Source organism: Tauraco erythrolophus, chromosome 1 (genome assembly GCF_009769465.1).
Source record: "Tauraco erythrolophus isolate bTauEry1 chromosome 1, bTauEry1.pri, whole genome shotgun sequence".
NCBI lineage: Eukaryota > Metazoa > Chordata > Aves > Musophagiformes > Musophagidae > Tauraco > Tauraco erythrolophus.
In genome coordinates this window covers 111073951-111095880 of record NC_141465.1, presented here as the reverse complement: position 1 = coordinate 111095880, position 21930 = coordinate 111073951, and the positions used below count along the sequence as shown (strand labels likewise).

At 42.8% G+C, this 21930-nt stretch overlaps 1 protein-coding gene across 1 annotated transcript in view; it reads right to left on the bottom strand.

Moving 5' to 3' along the window:
• STARD13 (StAR related lipid transfer domain containing 13) overlaps positions 1-21930 on the bottom strand; it is a 268378-nt gene that overhangs the window by 164072 nt on the left and 82376 nt on the right. The window contains exon 4 of the mRNA XM_086612902.1: positions 10297-10330. Within this exon, the coding sequence (XP_086469028.1) occupies positions 10297-10330 (34 nt within the window). The remainder of the gene's footprint in view (positions 1-10296; positions 10331-21930) is intronic.

Genomic DNA, 21930 nt, shown 5'->3' with positions numbered 1-21930 from the left:
AAGCAGACCTATGCCTTGCACAGAATGTGCTGAGAAACTTCTCGACTATTTAATCATATCACTTAATTTTAAACCACCATTGAATTGATGCTTCAGCCAACTCTGATGTAAACCCATCAGTTCTCACAAGAATTACACCAGGGAAAATTTGTCCTTTTGTTTTAAATCAAATTGTCCTGACATACATACTAGCCCTATATAACAGAGTCTTTGGGAACTAAGAAAAACTCCAGAGTAGGTATGTATCTAACATAAACGAATTTCAAATAAAAGCCTAAAGCCATTACCTTCTTAGACCTCATGTCAAAAGCCAACACTTCACCAACGCTGGAATAGCAATTTCAGATCCACTTAATAATACCCATATATAAAGCAACTTTTAGGCCATCTGTTTTCTTGAACTTGCCTTTCTTATTGCTCTTCCTTCATAAAGACACAGAGCCAAAATCACAACTGACAAATCATAGAATCATAGAATCATAGAACGGCATAGGCTGGAAGGGACCTCAGAGATTATCTAATCCAACCTCCCTGTCATGGGCAGGGACGCCTCTCAACTAGATCAGGCTACTCACGGCTCCGTCCAACCTGGCCTTGAACACCTCCAGAGAGGAGGCATCCACAACTTCTCTGGGCAATTTATTCCAAAGTCTTACCACCCTTGTACTGAAGAATTTCTTCCTAAAATCTAATCTAAATCTGTTCTCCTTAAATACCATTATATGCAATGGAATTATACATGAGATGGCTTTGGCACATCTTTTGTGTTCATACGCAGCTCTGGCCTCCTCCTATTGCTGCACTTCAGCTATGGTTGACAGCATGGTGGAAATTACTAATTTGTTTCTGCCTTGTGCTGAGTGCTCAATAAATACCAGCATGTCTGTGTGCATTTCTGTCATAGTAACTTGCTGGCTGGATGGAATCTAATACAGAGAACAGGAAGGGCAGAGACTGGATGGTTTTCAGTTGAAAAGCTTGCTAAAGCAACTCTTCTGTTTCATAAGAAGGTGCCCCTGTAGTTGGCATTAACACTACGTGGCTCTTTGTCCTCCTCTAGTGGTCCCATTATATTTAGGGAGAGGCTTATGCAGTGATTACTTCCTTCTGGTTAATGTGGTTATTACTCAAGTGCAAGGTGCTGAGGTTCATGTCTAGAGATCCCGCGTTCAATTCTAACATGAGCAACAGTAAAGGGTTTCATCACTCTGGTGCTCATGAGAGTGGAAACTGGTGTCACTGACCATAGCCAGTCACCATTACACGGGCACTGTCTTTTTGTGCCGTGGTCATCTCCTCTGAGGAGAGGTTACACCACAGCAGGTTGTTCAATGGCAGGAAACAGCAGCATGGTCTGACTACAGTCCCACAAAAGGTCCTATTTTGCAAAAGGTCAGAAACTGGCTGCTTTGTTCAATAGCTTTATTGCCCCAAATAACTTACATTAAGTGTATGTTCCAGCCAGAAGCATTCCTCTGTGTTTGCCTGTCCGACTTCCTAATAAAAAACCAGTGCAGAATCTATCTTGTGTCCTGAGCCTTTCAGAGAGGAGCTACCCATCATTCCACGTAGCACAAAACCTCACAAGTTACTCCTTAGAAGTTGATCCTAAACAGCTGAATAGCAAAAAACTGAACCTAGAGCAAAATGTTTTCTAATGGGGAACACTAAAATTGCTGAAACTGCTAGCCATTAGAAATGCTTGCTGTGAAAACAAAAGGCTCCTACTATATAGCTCATTCTTCCATGAGTGTGTCTCCCTCTCAGAGCTGTAACGCTTAGTTAACATTACAAAACAGTGCAGATTTCTTTTGCTGCTTGCATACCTTAAAATATCTAACCTTAGAATCATAGAATCATAGAATCATAGAATCGTTAGGGCTGGAAGGGACCTTCAAAGGTCATCTAGTCCAACACCCCTGCAAGGAACAGGGATATCTCCAACTAGATCAGGTTGCTCAGGGCCTCATCCAACCGGGCCTTGAACGTCTCCAGGGATGGAGCATCCACCACCTCTCTGGGCAACCTGTTCCAGTGTTCTACAACTCTCATGGTAAAAAATTTTTTCCTAATATCCAACCTGAATCTACCTCCCTCTATTTTAAAACCATTACCCCTTGTCCTATCACAACTGGCTCTCCTGAACAGCCTCTCCCCATCTTTCTTGTAGGCCCCCTTGAGGTACTGGAAGACCGCTATAAGGTCACCCCGGAGCCTCCTCTTCTCCAGGCTGAACAGCCCCAACTCTTTCAGCCTGTCCTCATAGGAAAGGTGCTCCAGCCCTCTTATCATCTTCGTGGCCCTCCTCTGGACCCTCTCCAACTGGTCCATGTCCTTCTTATGTTGGGGGCTCCAGAACTGGACGCAATACTCCAAGTGAGGTCTCACGAGGGCAGAGTAGAGGGGGAGAATCACCTCCCTCGACCTGCTGGCCACGCTCCTCTTGATGCAGCCCAGGACGCGGTTGGCCTTCTGGGCCGCAAGAGCACATTGCCGGCTCATATTGAGCTTCTCGTCCACCAGTACTCCCAAGTCCTTCTCCTCAGGGCTGCTCACGATCCATTCTCCACCCAGTCTGTAATTGTGCCTGGGATTGCCATGACCCAGATGTAGGACCTTGCACTTGGCCTGGTTAAACTTCATGAGGTTGGTACGGGTCCACCTCTCCAGCCTGTCGAGGTCCCTCTGGATGGCATCCCTCCCTTCCAGCGTGTCGACGGCACCACACAGCTTGGTGTCATCGGCGAACTTGCTGAGGGTGCACTCCATGCCACTGTCCACGTCACCGACAAAGATGTTGAAGAGGGCCGGGCCCAACACGGACCCCTGAGGGACGCCACTCGTGACCGGTCTCCACATGGACATCGAGCCGTTGACCACTACTCTCTGAGTACGGCCATTGAGCCAATTCCTTATCCACCGAGTGGTCCATCCATCAAACCCATGCCTCTCTAGTTTAGAGAGAAGAATGTCGTGCGGGACAGTGTCAAAAGCTTTGCACAAGTCCAGGTAGATGACATCCGTTGGTCGACCCTTGTCCACCGATGTTGTCACCCCATCATAAAAGGCCACCAAGTTGGTCAGGCACGATCTGCCTTTGGTGAAGCCATGTTGGCTGTCACCCACCACCTCCTTGCTCTCCATGTGCTCTCTCCTTGCTCTCTCTTCAAACTTTTGAAGTCATACCTTGCCCAGGAAATAAAACACACAGACATAGCTTGCATTGTGGCTATCAGAGAGGTCTGAGGGAAAGGTCTAATTGAAACAGCAAAGAGGTACACTAGGTTTTTTTATTATTCAGTGAAAATTTTCCAGGCACTTGTTATTTTGGGAATAAACGTTAAATGCCAAAATGTGCCCTCTGCCATGACTCTTGGAAAACTCCAGTTTAAAGAAGGTTAGCTGCTCAGATGCAAAGGAGCTGAATATGGCTGTTTGTCCACAATCTTTGTTAGACATTTGTTCAGTCATAGAAGAAAATGACTCGAGAATCCTATGGCTCCATATCTGACCGTAGTTGCTGAAAACCAACGCCCCCTAATTCCAACTGAGGCAAAACTATAGAGCAATTTATCAATTTGCATTAGATCACCATCTACAGCACACTCAACTATCAGCTGTTTAGTGTTCAGTTCTCCTTAGGAGCACAAGCTGTAAACAACGATGAGTTAGGAAAAATGTTTCTAATACCTTCATTCTGAAACCACCAATATTTTGTACAATTATTGACTAGATATTATTTTTAACACATACCAGTTGTAGTCTTTTCAATATTTTTCTTTCTTATTAAAAATGTTTCCTGGAAATCGAAGTTACAGAAAGAACTATGGAGCAGTGAAATGGGGGATGATATTTAGAATGACATTGACTATTAGTACATGTATGAAGACTCTTTATACATTACTGCTTCATTGTTACAGAAGTTTCTTATATAAAATTCAGAGTATTCCTTAACAGATTGAGCTTTTGTCTATAATTCACATACTAAAACAGTAAACATATACATTTTTAGTCTACATCATTTTTCTTTTTTTTTTTTTAGAAACAGCAACATCCTGACATATATATAGTAAAGGTTCTCATTCCTCTTGCTTTTGAGACCTGAGGATCACAGTTTGCCCTCAGCTGCTCCAATACATCAGTAGGAGATGAGCAGCAAAGATTGGCCTTTTCAGAAGCACAAAGAAGGGGTTTGTTCTATCATTTCTGATTATGAAAGGAACACACAGGCAGGAAGAGGCAATCTCACTGCCTAATTTTGGAAGCCAAACTGGCACTGCAGAGAAGCTAGAATAGGATCCAAATGAAGGACTTTGATGCACTGACTGCAGGACAAGCACCAAGCCTACCTACTTCTAATTTAAGCAATACAGAGCTTAACTAGTTAACGGGCCAAGGCCATCAAACAGCTGGGTTTATTCACTAGTTTACTTTCACTATACCACTGCTGAGGAAAATACCCTGTCCATTTTTCAGTCCAAAGTAAGCATCTCCACTTTGTGTTGGAAACATGTCAAAGTGACCCCGCTCTGTAAATGCACGGGAACATTGGATGAGGATGTTTTGCTTTATTTTCCCCAGTCATTTAAGGTCAGATTCTCATCTTGAGTAAACTCTTACAGCTGGAGTAATGACAGCATGAGACATGAGTACTACCTAGGTCTTGGGATAGACTGCAGAATGTCTAACCCAGCTGGTGCTCTCTCCTGCAGAGGATGGGACAAGGGAGCTCATGGTCACAGCCTCAGCTCCATCTCCACCACACTTGCCAGGCATCCACGGCAAGTGAAAGGCTGAAAGAGATCACCTTCTCCATCTTCCCACGAGCAAGAGGAAAATCCCAGAACAGGTTATGGTTCTGTGAGATGCACTCATTTCCCTGTTCACAGGCCGATCAATCCCTAACTCCTGGCCAGGGCCTGCAGCAAAGGTAAAATAAAAACATGAGCATAAAGTGTTATATAGAATCATAGAATGGTTCGGGTGGAAGGGACCTTAAAGATCATCTAGTTCCAACCTCCCTGCCATGGGCAGGGAAACCCTCCACTACACCAGGTTGCCCAAAGCCTCATCCAACCTGGCCTTGAACACTTCCAGGGATGGGGCATCCACAACTCCTCTGGGAAACCTGTTCCAGTGTCTCACCACTCTCAGAGGGAAAAATTTCTTCCTTTTATCTAATCTAAATCTTCCCTCTTTCAGTTTAAATCCATTGCCCTTTGTCCTATCACTACACGTCCCTCTCCAGCTTTCCTGTAGGCCCCCATTAAGTACTGGAAGGCTGAAATAAGATCACCCCGGAGCCTTCTCTTCTCCAGGCTGAACAGCCCCAACTCTCTCAGCCTGTCTTCATAGCAGAGGTGTTCCAGTCCTTGGATCATCTTCGTGGCCCTCCTCTGGACTCACTCCAGCAGCTCCATGTCCTTCTTGTGTTGGGGACTCCAGAGCTGAACACAAGAGCAGAGAAGAGGGGCAGAATCACCTCCCTCGACCTGCTGGCCACGCTCCTTTTGACACAGCCCAGGACATGGTTAGCTTTCTGGGCCGCCAGCACACATTGCTGGCTCATGTTGAGCTTCTCATCAACCAGCACTCCCAAGTCCTTTTCCTCAGGGCTGCTCTCAATCCATTCTCTGCCCAGCCTGTACTTGTGCTTGGGACTGCCCCGACCCACGTGCAGGACCTTGCACTTGGTCTTGTTGAACTTCATGAGATTCTCACAGGCCCATCTCTCCAGCCTGTCAAGGTCCCTCTGGATGGCATCCCTTCCCTCCAGCGTGTCCACAACACCACACAGCTTGGTGTCATCTGCAAACTTGCTGAGGGTGCACTTGATCCCACTGTCCATGTTGCCAACAAAGATGTTAAATAGCACTGGCCCCAGTACTGACCCTTGGGGAACACCATTCGTCACTGGCCTCCACTTGGACATTGAACCATTGATTGCAACTCTTTGAGTGCGACCATCCAGCCAATTTCTTATCCACTGAGTGATCCATCCATCAAAATCATGTCTTTCCAGTTTAGACACAAGGATGTCGTGTGGGACAATATCAAATGCTTTGGACAAGTACAGGTAGACGATGACAGTTGCTCTTCCCCGATCCATCAATGCTGTAACCTCATCATAGAAGGGCACCATATTAGTCAGGCAGGATTTGCCCTTAGTGAAGCCATGTTGGCTGTCACCAATCACCTCCTTATTTTCCATGCGCCTTAGCATAGTTGCCAGGAGGATCTGCTCCATGATCTTGCCGGGCACAGAGGTGATATGACCAGGGAGACAGAAAAATATGTGGTCAGTGGGAACTGCCGTACATGGGTTTGATCTTGTGATGAATTAAACACCTGCAGTTTCTAACAAGAGCCAGATGGAGCTGCAGTTCCCTCTCAGTTCCCAGAATCAGGCCCTTTGTTGGCAGTTGTTCATATACAGCTGCTGTATAGCACAGTTCTAGTTTCTTAAGCTACAGAGATCTCTCCTTGAAGTCAATTAGTGTTACGCCTGGACAAATATTGCAGGATCAGGCTATTTGTTAAAGACCTGGGACCACAACGGCCTCTGTTTGGATTTTATAATACATCAGTCAAGGATACACAGTTATCCACAGAGTACTTCTGAAATGGTCAAGGTCACATGAGGATTTTATCATATTACTGCAGTGCACCATCTTCCTTGCCAGCCCATTGCTGTTCTGCTGCAGACTACATTACCATGCATCAGCAAATACATGAGCATGCCGCTATATTTAGCGTTTCATACATACCACTAAAATAGAGGATGTGTCAGCTTTTAATCTGACTTCAAATTTTTTGCCAGCAAAGTAAAAGCTCATTTTCCCTACCCGTGATGAAGTATGCTCTGTGCTAGTCATCTTGAGCTATGCGGTGATAACTTTAAAATACATTAGGCAACTCGAATGCTCAAGCTGAATGGAATAATTTTTACTAAGAGGTATACCAGGAGATAGATAGTAAGGATGCATAGCGTCGGTCAGCCAGGTTTTAATAGCAACTACCACAGGCTGTCTAAAAACCCAGCAGCAATCCGATGGCAAGAGGACCAGTTAACCAAGGCATTCTCTGCAGTACCATAGCGGGCAATTAGGATCTCCTGGGTTAGAAGTCCAGAATAGGGACAGGTGGTGCAGATTGGGTTTGGTGCTATGTACCTGGTAATACGAGAAGAAAAGCATTGATGATGATGATGACTTGAACAGAGTGGTCTATTGCTTAGTGAGGGGACTGGGGCAGTCCTATTAATGACATCATCTATTAATGACAGCAGGAATGTGGTTTAATGGTTGGAACCACAGTTACCACCAGGATAGCCATGTTCATTCTGAAAGAAAGTACGGCTCAGTGGATGAAGCTGGTATTTTCACAGATTTTGGTAAGGTCACAGAAAAGGGTGTTTTTAATATATTCATAAAACTTACTTATTCATGCCATCATGAAGCACAAGCATGAATCGTCTTCCCGTCTACTGCTTCTACAGAAAGCCAACAGACAACTTGCTAGCCTACAGACTAAGGGTAACCCTGTCTACATGAAAACCAGCTTTTCCACTCCAAAGCACTTATTCTGTCTTGCAACTGTCTTTTGCACTTTGTTAACTACATCTTAAAGGGTGTGGGTGACACTAGGTTCGCAATCTAGAGCTAACTCCCAATTACACTGTATTTACCTAGCAGCATGCAATTAGATAAACACATAAATTTCCAAGTCTTTGTGGAGCTCCATTTCAGCCCAACCCAGGGCTGTCCATCCCAGTCTCATGACGCTGCAGCAGGGCTGGTCTCAAATTTTGCCCTATGCATCCCCTGCTCCAGCTAACCATCTTCCTCTGAAACGGTTGATGCTGTCTGGTGGGGAGGGCAGGGTGCTGCACCACTATGACCCACCAGTGCTCCAGGAAAAGAATCTTCTGGGCCTTGAGAGCTCTAGTTTGAGACAGGTTTTCCCAGGAAAGAGGCCAGAAGAAGAAATGACAAAAGGGAATGAGAAAGAATAAGAAGTGATAATGTAAAAGAAAAGTGGCGCAGAAAACAAACTTGAGCAGAAGAGTATGGCATTCTGTACTATGACCGATATGAGCAGGAAGGGTTTTCTTCTCACGTGAGAAATTTCAAAACAGAAAAAACTTCTTATCCAAAAAGCAGAGAAAATATCAGAAATTTTAAAGCAAAAAGTTTCAAAGCCAAATAAAAATCAAAACTTCTCACTTTAAAAACTGTTAAAACATCTCATGTCAAGATGTAACACTTATTTTACAGAAATCATTTGAAATAGAAATTAATGATTGCTAACCTTTTCCTGTAAAATGATTCAGTTTGAAGAAATGGGTATTTTCTGCCAGAAGCATTTTCATGATAAATTTATTACCAGCTCTATCATATGCTAGATTTCCATGACTGAAGTTCCAACTCAGTGACCAAACTGTGACAGAAGATGACTTGTCACTTTTCTTTCATGTCTGCAGATATTAAATTTTCAATCACCATGTTCTACTGTAAAGATGGATGCTAAACTTTACCTCTTTTGGTGACAAAATTAATATTATCATAAAAGTAAAACAATTCTAAAATTAATCATAGTAAAAATGGGAGCACTGCTAAAATAATCAGTTTTATTTAAAACCAACATGCCATTGATATGTTTTCCTTTCCTTTATAAGGCGAGCCTTCAGTATCACAGAGAGTTTTTGATCCAAGCAGTGAAAAGAATAAGAACAATTTTGCTAAATCAAGCTCAAGAAAAGCGCAGGCATCTGTTTCATTGGCAAATACCATCATGGAACAAATACACATACCAATCATAGGGCAGAAAAAGTTAATGTGCACAGCACTTGAAGGAAAATACTTGTATTTATACTATGCTCAACGGCCTTCATGTTTTGTTGACCTGATGTTAAGTACATGAAGATGAAACTGCTGACGGAGACCTGAGTTTTCTAGGCCAGGGCTGCTGGTAATTTGCTGAGTCAGCACGTTTGCCAGCAGAGCCGTTGAATCGGTGACATTGGCTGCAAAAAGCTTCGTTCATCTGTTTCTAACAGAGTTAAGGTGGTCCTTGGAAAGAACTGAGGATGCAATTTAGAGCAGAGACAGATGCTACTCTGAGCAAGAAGAAATCACTGAGTTAGCAAACTGGCTTAAACTGGTCCTTCAGGCCAAGAAAAGATGCTGTCGTCTAAGGACAGAGGCGTAACTACAACAACGATGTCCAATTGCTTTCATTTAATTGACACACACTGCATACATATCGAGTAATGAAACAGAAAAAGCAGTCGGAAATGGGTGACTCCAGAGGTCAGTTGTTTTATGACTGAAACATTTCTAGCTGGCAAAGGCTTTTGTGAGAATGAGGATTCACTTAGACTTTGGGAACATTTCTTTTTGTAAAACTATGGGGCTTCTATTAAATTCCAGTAACCCGCATTCTGGGAAGCAGTTTCCTTTCTCTGTATTTCTTAATTGTGCTTCATTACAATTTAATAAGGAACATTTACCCTCAATTAAGCAAATCATCCAAGCAGTTGCAATGAATTGGTTTTGTCAAATGTGGGTTTAATTGCGTGTTAAATATCTTGCTGAATCAGGATCTCTGTGTGTGTATCTGTCGATCCAAACCTCTCCTTAGCTCCTGGCATGATAACGTACGTGGGGTTCAGGGTGTCTGTGTCTTTAACTCAACTTACTGCTCTGATCTTGGTGCACGGCAGAAGTCAGCGGTAACTAAATAATTTCCCCAGAATAGTCAAACTCTCCAACGCTGTTAATATTGACAATCGCATTAATCGGCTAGCGAGCTCATGCTAAGGAGTGATTCAGGCACCATGACTCTGCCACTGGGGACAGGGCCTGGGAGGGTGTTACATTTTTGGGGTAAACGTGCCTGTTTAACGAGCCTCTGCGACAGACTCGGCTGCTGTGCGAGCACTGAGGCAGCAAAAGCACGCAGGTACACCCTGCCTCGACTCGCCCTGCGCCCGCCAGCGCCATGGCAAGCCCTTTAGTCCCACTCTGACACCTATAACGAATACTTGGTTTTATCCCTGTTATTTCAGAACTCACCTTGCAAGGTGTAAGTCGAAAGTTGTTGAATTATCTCTTTTCCTAAGAACCACGTAAATCCTACACCACTACATCAGGAACAACAGCACAGAAGTGATCGTAGCAACTGCACTAAATAACTAAAACTCAGAACAGCAGAGATTCCCCTGGGTCCTCCATCAATGCACGCATGTCTACACAAGCCACCGGGAAACTTTGAAGAAGTAATGCAGCGTCTTACCTGCTTTTTCCTTACACAGCTTCTGAAACAGCACCTGTAAGAAATAAATTAATTTCTGTTTAATAATTATAGATTTTTTTCCTTCAAATAAGTTCCACATTTCAGGATAACAATATATGTCATACTTAAACACCATCACCACTTTACACAGGGCATAAAATCCAGAGCTCATCAATAAAAATCATGGGGAATATCTAGTTTTGCTTGCTAAGGACAATCTAGTGCCCATTCCCAAACCAGGTTCACCTGTCTTGAAGGGAGTGAGCTTAGGAGCAGTCTCTGGCACAAGCAGGGCACATGCTGCAAGGACACACGAGGTCCCGCACACTGGAACGTGCCTGAAGGTGTCTCAGATGCCTGCGGGGCTCAGGGAGGCAGCATGCAGGTGGCTGGTGAGGCGTGTGTGGGCAGCTGGACCGACAAGTGGGAAACAGAGGACACAGTGGCTGTAGCAGCTCGGAGAGGTAGAGTGATGGTTTCTGTTCATCTGTGACCAGCAGAGGGTCCCTGGGTCTGAGGGACATGGCCAAACTGACTTGCTCTGTTGTTTTCTTTATGTTTTTCATCTCCCTGCTTCACGTCTGCCAAGCTAACTGAAAGTGGTACCATTAACATCACATTGGATGCACCTCTCGGTCCATTACTTTTTTTTCTTTAATAACTTTCAGTGGCCAAATGAGGAGGTGGTTGCCAGTGATTAAATGCATATCACCCATTCTTTCATATCATAGATCCATCAACTCTCCCAGCAATGTAGTCTGTAAATGAAACCAGCATAATGGGCAAAACCCCACCTAATTATTTTGTTTTAATTAAACAGAAGACTGAACTGATTCTTCCAGATACCAGTGCACACATAGGTGCAAAGTTCCCAGTCTGCAGCCAGCTGAAAAGGCAGCCGCTCCTGTACCTTGCAGCAACACACTCCCTGTTCTTGTTATCTGCTTGTCCCCATATGGACGACCATCTGCACCTTTCCATCACATGCACCAAGTGCTCCGTTATCCCTTCAGTCAATATTGCCTCTGCAGCCTCGATAGGACCCTGTCTATAAAAACATGGGTTTTATTTACCTTTTATTTAGTGAAGAATTTTACTGAGATATTGGGAAATTCCTCCTCTAAGCATGACTCAAATTGTTTAAGCATCTCTCGATAACAGGAAAATCACAGCTAGACTGCAGTTGTTTTCCCTTCTGCAAGGCAATTTCATAATAAAAAGGCCTCTGCTCCCTTTGAAGGTCTGTCTGAGGAGCAGCCGAAGTTACTCTGTCCTTAGCAAGCAGGGATCAAGCGAAGTGGTCACTTCTAGATGGGAAAATAATGAGTGACTGAGTCCAAATGAGGTTTTGTTAATGGCAATTTGTAGCTTGGCTTTAGCTCCAAGTCGAGGCCGGTTCTGGCTTCTGCACACTGCTGTGTGCTTGCCTGGACTGAATTCTTTTGTAGAGATTTCATCCAGGCTAACTTTAGATTTTTAGCTCAGCGGTGGTGAAATGCCCAGAGACTGGAGCTGAGCCCCCTCCCGCAGTGAGGGCCCACCAGTGCCAGGCTCTGTGGTACCTGCACAGACCCTTGTGCCAGACCTCTTCTGCTCTTGCTCTTGAAGAGGCTGGAGGATTCACCTCCCCATAGGTCTTCCACAGCCTAGAAAGGGAGAATGTGCTTCTGATTCCCACCTAGCTGAAGAGGAAATCCAACTTATTCCCCAAGTCTTTATACATTGGACCGTTCCCCAAAGAGTAAGGAGCAAGAACTATGACACTACAAGCCAAAATTTCTCTAGAAATTCATCACTTAGAAGAGTCAGTGCTTGAGACATCAGGAGAGGGCTCTAGCAGAAGCATCTCACTTCCACAGAGGAATGGGGAATTCAGACACACGCTGTGTCGATTTGCAAGGAACAGGCAGGTCCCACATCAGCATGCTGAGTTTCTGGGCTGCCTTTCTGCGTGAGGAATGTCTCTCCTATAAAGACAGACTGAGAGAATTGGGGTTGTTCAACCTGGAGAAGAGAAGGCTCCAGGGAGACCTTCTATCAGCCTTCCAGTGTCTAAAGGAGGTCTATGAGAAAGCTAGAGAGGGATTTTTTACAAGGGCATGTAGTGATAACACAAGGGTAATGGCTTTAAACTGAAAGAGGGTAGATTTAGATGAGATCTAAGGAAGCAATTCTTCCCTCTGATGGTTGCAAAGCACTGGAACAGGTTGCCCAGAGAAGTTGTGGCTGCCCCATCCCTAGAAGTGTTCAAGGCCAGGTTGGATGACGCTTTGAGCAACCTGGTCTAGTGGAAGGTGTCTCTGCCCATGGCAGGGGGGTTGGAACTAGATGATCTTTAAGGTCCCTTCCAACCCAAACCATTCTATGATTCTATGATTCTGTTCCTCCACCATGGAGCAAGTTGTGTTGTTCTCAATCACCCCGGTGGGGACAGGCACCTGATTTTTAGCTTCTCAACTCTGGCATAAACACACTGGAGGCAGATGCCTAAATTGCTATACTGAATCTTGGGATAAGCAATTCTTGAAGAATACATAAATGATCTGTGAATCAAAGTAAATATATCAATCCTGCTTGGATAGCTGGTTTCTGTGTTCTAGCGCAGCCAGAAGGGCACCAGCTATTATAAAACCAAACCCAGGCTATGTTAGCTTCCAAAATCTTTTTAAGATGCCATACAAAATGGATGCAAATTGTTGCTGGAACAATCCCAAGTGGTAACAGAAAGCTGCCAACTAAAATTGATTTATGGAAATAATAATGATAATGCACTATATAACTGATTGTGTAACAAAATACATTTATTGGAGGACTAGCATCCCATCTGAGCAGCATGGCACCATCTAATCAAATATATAGAAACCATAGACCAAGAGAGTACAACTCTAGCCAAAAGGCTGTTGCAGCACCTGCTGCTGTGAATAATACAGAAATCATTTGCTTACAACTCCAGCTGTAGCAATTTTGCAAGTCGAAGTGTCAAACAGAAGCCAAAGACAAATAAACTCTGCTGATATAACCATGTTTTAGTTGCTGAAGCATGTAAATTAGCATGCAGAAACCAGGAATTTCTTAGATACTGGGTCCATTTCTATCCCCTCAGCAGTCCTGTGTCTCAGCAGGGCCATCCCACGTTCACCTGTGTGAGTGAAGGTCCCTGAGAAGCCTGCCTGTGCGGCATCACCCTTCGCTTTACGATCAGAGCAGGACGAGCCAGTCTTGTGAATCAGGCAAGCCTACCCTCAGCAGTCGTGCAGCCAGTTCAAGGGTCAGCTTGCAATGAAGTGAAGCTCAGAGGGCTCATCTACACCACTACATAAAAGATGGGCATCAGTGAGGTCAAAGTTTGTCCACCTGACTCAGCAGCTCTGTCTTTGTTGTGAACTCCTCTGAAGGGCTCTCCTTGGAGCAAGCCAGCTATGGCACAGTCTGCCATCAGCAGTGGGGACAAGGGGACAGTTGGTGCCACTTGGCCTTGGGTGAGGGACGGTCCCTGGATCACGTTTATATTGCCTTATAAACATAGCCTACAAGTCTATAGTATTAAATTCATTGGTCCTATACAGGTGAACAAGATGTCTGGAGAATTTATTAGAAATCATTACCTGAATCTGAACCCTGTAGAGCAAGATGAAAATAACATCTCTGTTCAATAGATATTTAAAACCAGGGACACCTCTAAGGGTGTGAGTGATCCTATTAAAGCCAGCTTTCACTTACAGAGCCACATGTGTGAAAAAGTGTGTTTGGGGCACAGAGCAAAGGAAGGAAGAAAAGCTGTGGATTTCTCAGGAGGAAGAAAGTGAATACAGTGCATTTATAAAGAACCTGAAAGATTTTCCTGAAAGGCATTCTGTGTGGATAGAAATTATTCAGACTAACTCCTCAGAGTAAGTGGAAGTGAAGGTAGAAGCAAAACACCAGCATTATACACTCAACAAGCAAAATAAACACACTCACTAAAAAATCGTTTACATAATATTTCATGGTTATAAGTGATAAGGGCATGGAACTCATCAAACAACTGGATTAAATGATTTAATAATGTCCCAGTAAGCATATTGTCACATAAAAGCTCTTTTCTGACGTAGAAGATGAATATGAAATGGTTGACTTGAACAACTTCAAAACCATTTTAATTTGCAACAGTACAGGGATTCTGCAACGCCAGCCAATCTTGTAATATCATATACCATTTAAAAGAAAAAAACCCCTCCAAATTCTATCCAAGTCTTTTGCCTTCCTCTTCCCCATCAACTCCTATTAGTTATTAGCTATTTTATGCTCTAATTTCAAATATGCCCAAATCTGCCACTGGTATTTCAGAGTATCTCTCAAACTGTAATCGTTCACTCATAGGAAATCACATCCTCAAAAAAAAAAGAAAAAGTTAATTAGTGTATCTGTCCAGCATGTAAATAACTCTTCAGAATGTTTAATAAGAAGGTAGAGAATTTATTCAAAATAGATATGGTATCAAAAATATCACTGCTATCAAATAAACCCTGGAATTTTGACAGGACTACTTGACATTTGTCATTAACAAAAAAGGCTTTGGATTCTTCAGGCGTGCGTTCTGCAGTGAGCAACCAGCAGCACCGCTCTGAAACACACCACTTCCTTCAAAGGAAGAGAGGATAAGTCCATACGACTTCCTATCAGTTAACTGATACAGAAGGAAAGCACTCGGAGCTGGAAAAGGTCCTTCAAAGCATAAGGACTGAAAATCCTGCTGATTCTTCACTCTACCAAATTAATAATCTGCTAGGCTTTAATTAAAGCAACAGAGAGACAGTTCTAAAGAAGGAAACCAGCAATCCATATGCAAAACTCAATCCTCTGATTAGCAGGTTTATTAGATCCTGTCAGAAATATGCTGACAGAAAGAAAGAAAATCCTAGTTACTACTTCAAAATAAAATTATACAGCCCAAAAGGAGAAGTAATATTATGACACTCAGCAACGTCAGCCTTAACTTGAAGTTGTCCGGCCCCAGCAATGAGATCTTCAGTCTGGATTACACTTACAAGTTCCCTAGAGAGCATTAGTCAGCTGAGAATAGTGGCAATATTGAAGTTATCCTGTAGAAAATATTGCTGAGACCGCTGTGTCAGAAATCCGATTTCTCTCAGAGACTTGGCACTGATCTTTGGTATAGGCTCGAAACCTCTGCTGGATTTAGGTGCTTATGTTGTAACTTCAAAGGCTGACAACAGCGCTCATAATTTTCCTTGAAAATGCAGACACTGCAGCGGTGTTCTTGGAAACCATGTTTAGTATACAGCCTGCGCGTTGTTAGAGAAATCACTTGGAGCACAGAAGACAAATCTTGGTTGGATGGGATTCAGCCTCTTGCCTGCTGCATCACAACGCTCTGGCCTCCTCACCAGGTGAGAAAGTAGGGGGGAGAGCAAACTCGTAATTTCTTCCATTGAAGCTGAGCTATTGTGCTGCAAACTATTCATGACTAATGGGGTCAAAGAAAGAAAGAAGGGTAAGCAGCTCCCTACTCTGCAGTCGAGCAAGTCCACTTGCTCATTCACAAGTGGGGAAAGGTGGGTCCAGGTCCCCTTCTCTAGGCTCTTTAATATTTGGAATAAGAAAAAGTTGTTAAGAAATCAACGTTCTCACGCTGTTTTCATCATGGTATTTTAAAGCAGCGTAAGACGTTAAGAACATACCTAGCACTGATCAAGGCAACCTTGTTGCTCATGCAAAGGGTAGCTTCAGGGGCGTATTTGTTACTGGACTGGACAGAGCACCCTCACTGGACCCAAAGCTGGGGTGCATTCATGAGCCCTTGAGCACCCACACTGTGTAACTGCTGGGTCACTCTTAGCTCTGTTTTCAACTGCTCCAATTCACTGTCTACAAACTAAATCTTAGCACTGTTCAGGAGATCGGAGACCACTATCAAAGAGGTAGACTCTCCTCCAGATCTGCTTCTTGCCACCGTGCAAAGTCCTCCAGCACCATCTCTGCATCCTTGGTACCCTTAATCACCCCTTGCGCCATACTCCACGGCACGCAGTATGTGTCCATTCCCTAAACCCCTCACTTCATGGCTTGCAGCACAGCTTTCACTTCACCGCGGGTACAAAGATCCCATACGCAAAATATTAATTGAGTCACAGGACCCCAGGAGACCACCAAGAGCACAGGGGAGCCAAGTGCCACAGAGGACGGGTGTCCTCAGCCTGCTCTGCGGGGTCCTGCAGCACTCTCTCTCTTGTACACACCTATCCTAAACAATTTACCATTAAAAATATTTTCCCTGTGTTAGCTTACAGTACAGCTGTCATAGTGACAGATGGCTCCTTCAGGTATCTTCAAATATAATAATGTTCTATATTTTCGAAGCTGTACAAATATGTAAAAAATAATATGGTTCCAGTTACTGCAAAAAAGACATTTAGTCCAAATATTTATCAGCTTACTCGAAATTAATGGGTACATGTACCCCAGAAAAGCAGAGATTTGGTCAGTTTTACAAATGAGCATTTATAAAACTGGATGCAACGAAAAGATTTCTAAGGCTTCTTCCCTTTTCTAGCATAGCTCATTGAGACATTTGCTGCTATCTAACCTGCACTCCAGAGTGTTGTCAAAACCAAAACAAACCGGTCATAAACAAGCCCAGTTCTGTAGAAGCACTGCAGACACAGTGTTTCCACCAACATTTTAAACCTCTGACACTTCATCTCGTTTTCCTGAGAGCTATGTAAAGTTTGAAGGGGTTGTCAAGAAAGGAATGTAAATAAAATAAAGTGGATTTCTCTGTAGCTGACATGGAGAAAGTCTAATTTAGGGATTCTAATTTATTTCTTTGCTTTAAACTGGTTAAATCATATAAATTGTCTTTTTCCTGGTTTCTCTGAGGATTTAGCATGTAGAACCTTTTAATCCTGTGCAAAGAAAATTGAACTCTAATATTTTATGATGATATTTCTAAAATGAGCCTAAGGGATTCAAGCATCTAGAAGAATTCAGAGGACATAGAAATGCCTTTTGAAAACCCTCTGCTTAATATGCTGAGTTTTACTCTAAAAAGATGAAATACTGTAAATATTGCCTGCAGATATAAAAGCATATTTAATCATTGTGCACAGCTTTAAAGGACATTTAATGAACATTTGAAAATTATTTTCCCCAGTTTAGTGTTTTAGTTGGCAAAGTAAGACTTGTTTTTAAAATGTATTTAACTTTATTCTAAATATTTCTTTCAAATTTTACACCAAAATCAGTGCTGGTTTCAAAACCACTGACATAGAAAGATTTATTCAGTTGCTTTCTTCTGTTTGCTACAAATCTGCATCAATTCTGTCCATGTGCTATTGATAAAAGTCCAGAAAGTAATGTGACATTTCATGTTGCTGTAGTTTTGAAAGCTTTGATCAAATACAAAACTGGCTGAAAACTATTTTCATTGAAAACTTTTTAATGACTATTAAAGTAAAAGGTTTACAGTAAGTGCAGCAAGGTGATAAGAAAGTCTGTAACAATGAAAACCATTTCAACCATGTTTAAAGTGAAATCAGAAGAAAACAAGACACAAGACTAACAGTAAAGGAACATGCATTTTAGCAACTGTAACTTATCATACTTAACTTTAAAAACATATTATATTAACAGACCAGGGAAATTTTTACTTCCAGCAGCTGCTAATATGATTTCAAAATGTCATGCAATTATGACACTGGTGGTTATACCCAAATTTTTATTAAGAAGGATTCGGTTCCAATGCATGAGAAGCAGTGACCTGCAGTGAGTGTTAGGGTGTACCTCTACGGTATTAGTTCTGATATTAAATCAGCCCAGTGGCTCATTTTGCCATGAAATTGGAAGACGCCACTCATTCCTGTGGCTTGGCTGGCCATGCCTATTCATCTTCCTCCAGCACCGGCACTCATCTTGACAAATGGGAAACTAAAGAGGCAGAACATTACCTTTATCCCCCCAAAGTTTCTGCTGTTTAATTTGTTGCTTTCATCATGAGACCTGTTACAGCTATTTCCTCTGTCTGACAGGTTACTCTGATGCAAGCGCTTTGGTCAATATTCTGTAAGATCAGGGGGTTTCGCTATCACCATTCTACATTGTCTTTGCTTCTCCTGTGGTTTCCTCTACACAATAGAAATAGAATCATAGAATCATAGAATCATAGAATCATAGAATCATAGAATCATAGAATGGTTAGGGTTGGAAGGGACCTCAAAGATCATCTAGTTCCAACCCCCCTGTCATGGGCAGGGAAATCCTCCACTACTACTACTACTATAGCATGACACTGTTTGCTGTTCCACTGTGGTCTTTGCAGGTGGATTTTAACCTCCATCCTTCATAGCTCCGGCTCTGCCCTCATAGGACAGATGATTGATTGACACTGCAAACGTGACAGGCATCTTGAAGCGGCAGCCCCGAAGAGCTAACTATCCGGTCTCCTAAATTTGGCCCCAGTACAACTAATCAAAATATGAACATGAAATTTTTTCTATTCTGTAATGAATAGTGAAAACCTTCTGTGCGGAGAAGAGCCTCTCTGTCGCTGACTATGCTACATAACAGATGCAGGTATGCTCAGATACCACCATTCACATTAGGGAAATGAAATGTTGCTGTGGTTTGCAACTGATCCACAAATCCCACAGAAAGATGAGAGCAAATGATGCCAAAATCAGGAGAAGCGGTAAGCTAGAGAGTGCAATTATTGAGGAATTTTTCCACACCTTTTTTCCATTTAAAAATTCAGTTGACAACTTTTCAACAGAGAAAGTAAATTATCAAATACAAAAAAGCAAATTATTGGTATTGTTGAAATGTTTCATTCTCATAGCTTTCAAGGAAAAAACACCTTTTTTGTGTGTGTTTAAAATGTGTTTACTTAAAAATTTAACTCACTATATTACATTAGATAAGAAATTCAGCAAACCATTTTCACCTGGTCTTGGCCTGTGATCTTGAACCAGATAAAGAAATGTACAAACTGTCAAAACATTATACCAAACAGAAAAACTATTTCTACCAATATCTCTATTTCAAACCATGAAAGAAGTACCCCAAGGTATCACAGGCTCAGGTACCTTCTTCACCTTCAAAGATATCATGATACCTGTGATACCACTGGAATTAATTTAGAAAATAGCTCTGATCAGTGAAAATTCAAATATTTTTCATAAATGTAGATACTTAAAACTCTACAATATGACTTTGCTGTAGCATAGCCATAGTAATTTTCTTAAATTTTCAGAAAGTCTAAATTATGCCTGTGGAAGTTCATGTTCTAACTGAAGGGAGCTGTGACAACAGCTTATCTGTTGTCACTGTTTTGCACTTTCTGGCCAAGTGGATACACATGCAAGACAGAATACAGACATCTCACTGCAGAAACAGACATCCCTCATCACTTCAAGGTGACCAGAGCCGCCAAACTGGTCTGGTCCCACTCAGTAAAACATGGTGATGTACCTCCCTCTCCTTTACTTACACAAACTCTCCGTAACACTTTGCAGTTTTCGTGCTTTTAAATAGGCTTTTATAGCAGTCAATATTTTTAAATCTATTTAAAATCTAACCTGACAGCTTAGTATTGTGTCCTTGCACAGTCAGGAGAAAAGCAGTTGAAGGCAATCATCTCGTGCATTTAGCCAAGGGAACAGTTTGAGGAACACGTATCCAAGTTTGGTCTACATGGTGTCCTGAGTGTTCGTTTCATCCTACCTAATTCCCACTACCCACCCTCTGTGATCACTTCCTTACAGGATACAGTTCTGCCACGTTTCAGCAAATCTGGTTCTAATAAAAACAAAAAATGTCCTCTTTCTGATGCTTTTACCTTTGGCAAGTCCCAGGAGCTCTCAGTCATTTTGAACTCTCGACTCTGCAGCAGGGCTAACATCAACATGCTCAGAACTGTGCAAATACCAATTAATGCTCAGTCCTGCGTTAAGATAACCAGTTATGCTTCTGTATAAACAAAGGCATGAATAAAACCCGGAGATAACGTGTCACTTGTCACAATATATGTGTGGAGGTCAGGTGGAAATGTGATGGGGCGGAGGTGGGAGGAAGAAGGACAAAAAGAAGAGCGATGACTGCCAAATGGAGATGGACAAAAGGGAGAAGCGAGAGCAGTCCCTGTTTTTTACAACCCTGGAACAATACAGTGAGTCACACATTGCTATCATTTTTACCCTCTCGAGCAAGAAGAAGTGCTATATCTATTTTGAAGATAAAATGAAGTGGAAAAGGTACAAGAGGTCACACAACAACAAAGAGAGACATGAAAGCTGGGGACTGTCCTGTCCTGCTATGGAAAATGAGTGACTTCTAAAGCAAACAGCACCTAGCAGTAATTCATGGTAGAACAGGACAACCAAGCCTTGTGAGCTCTGGATAGAGCTGTGGCATTACTTCGGTTTGGCTCAGAGTATTGCTTCGCTGCGAATGAACTTCAGACTGTCATTAGCAGCAGTTTGTTTGTTTTCACTATCAGGTGTCCACAGAAATGTTTCGTGATGGCTAAGCTCTAACTGGGTATCAGGTATTCTCCTTGACAGTCAATAAAACTAATCATTGTAATACAACCTCAACCAAAAATGCACTTTTCCCAGTCAACTGATGTATTATCAATCAGTTAAAATCTTGGTCAGCATTTTATGCTTTTTGAGGAAAAACAAACAAAAGAGGTTTGTTTAACATCAGTTTTCAGTAAAAGATAAAGCAGGGATAAGTGAAGAATAAAGTATTTTATTCAAGAGAGTTACTGAAAACTACAGAAATTGTGCATAGCAGAAGCATTCTTCCTGAGAATACCTATGGGAAGATGTGTGATAGCATCTCTACTTCTCTAGTGTCACAGCAAAGACTGATGAGATGCTGATTGGTTTATATCTTGTAATAACTTTATAGATTTTAATCTTTATATGACATTTACTCTTTATATGAGAGGAGGAGGGGGATAATATCAGGCTTGTCCGAGACAAGCTGAGAGCACCTGAGTAGCAGCAGAAAGGAATTCCAGGCACTGCAGCCAGGAAGTCAGCTTCATGAGGGGCCCAACTTCAATGCCTCTATGCAAACGCACATAGCATGGGGAATAAAGAAGAGGAGGTAGAGAGAGACGTGTGCGTGCCTGCAGGGCTAGGATCTTATTGGCATCACAGAGACACAGAGGGATGAATCCTATGACTGGATTGTAAGAATGAAAGGATACAGGTTCTTTAGGAAGGACAGGCAGGGGAGACAATGAGGAGGTGTCACCCTCTTAAGTCAATGACCATCTGGAGTGCATGGAGCTCTGCCTGGACATGGATGAGGAGCTGACTGAGAGTTTATGGGTCAGGATTACAGGGAAGGCAGGGACAGGTGATATTATAGTGGGGGTCTGCAACAGGCCACCTGACCAGGAAGACTGAGTGGATGAGGCCCTCTATAGACAGACAGGAGCAGCCTCATGTTCACAAGCCCTGATCCTCATGGGAGACTTTAACCATCCCCCTGTCTGTTGGAGGGACAACACAGCAAGGCATAGGCAATCCAGGAGGTACCTGGAATGCATTGATTATAACTTCCTTCTCCAACTGATAGAGGAACCAAGAAGAAGAGGTGCTATGCTGGACCTTGTTCTCACCAACT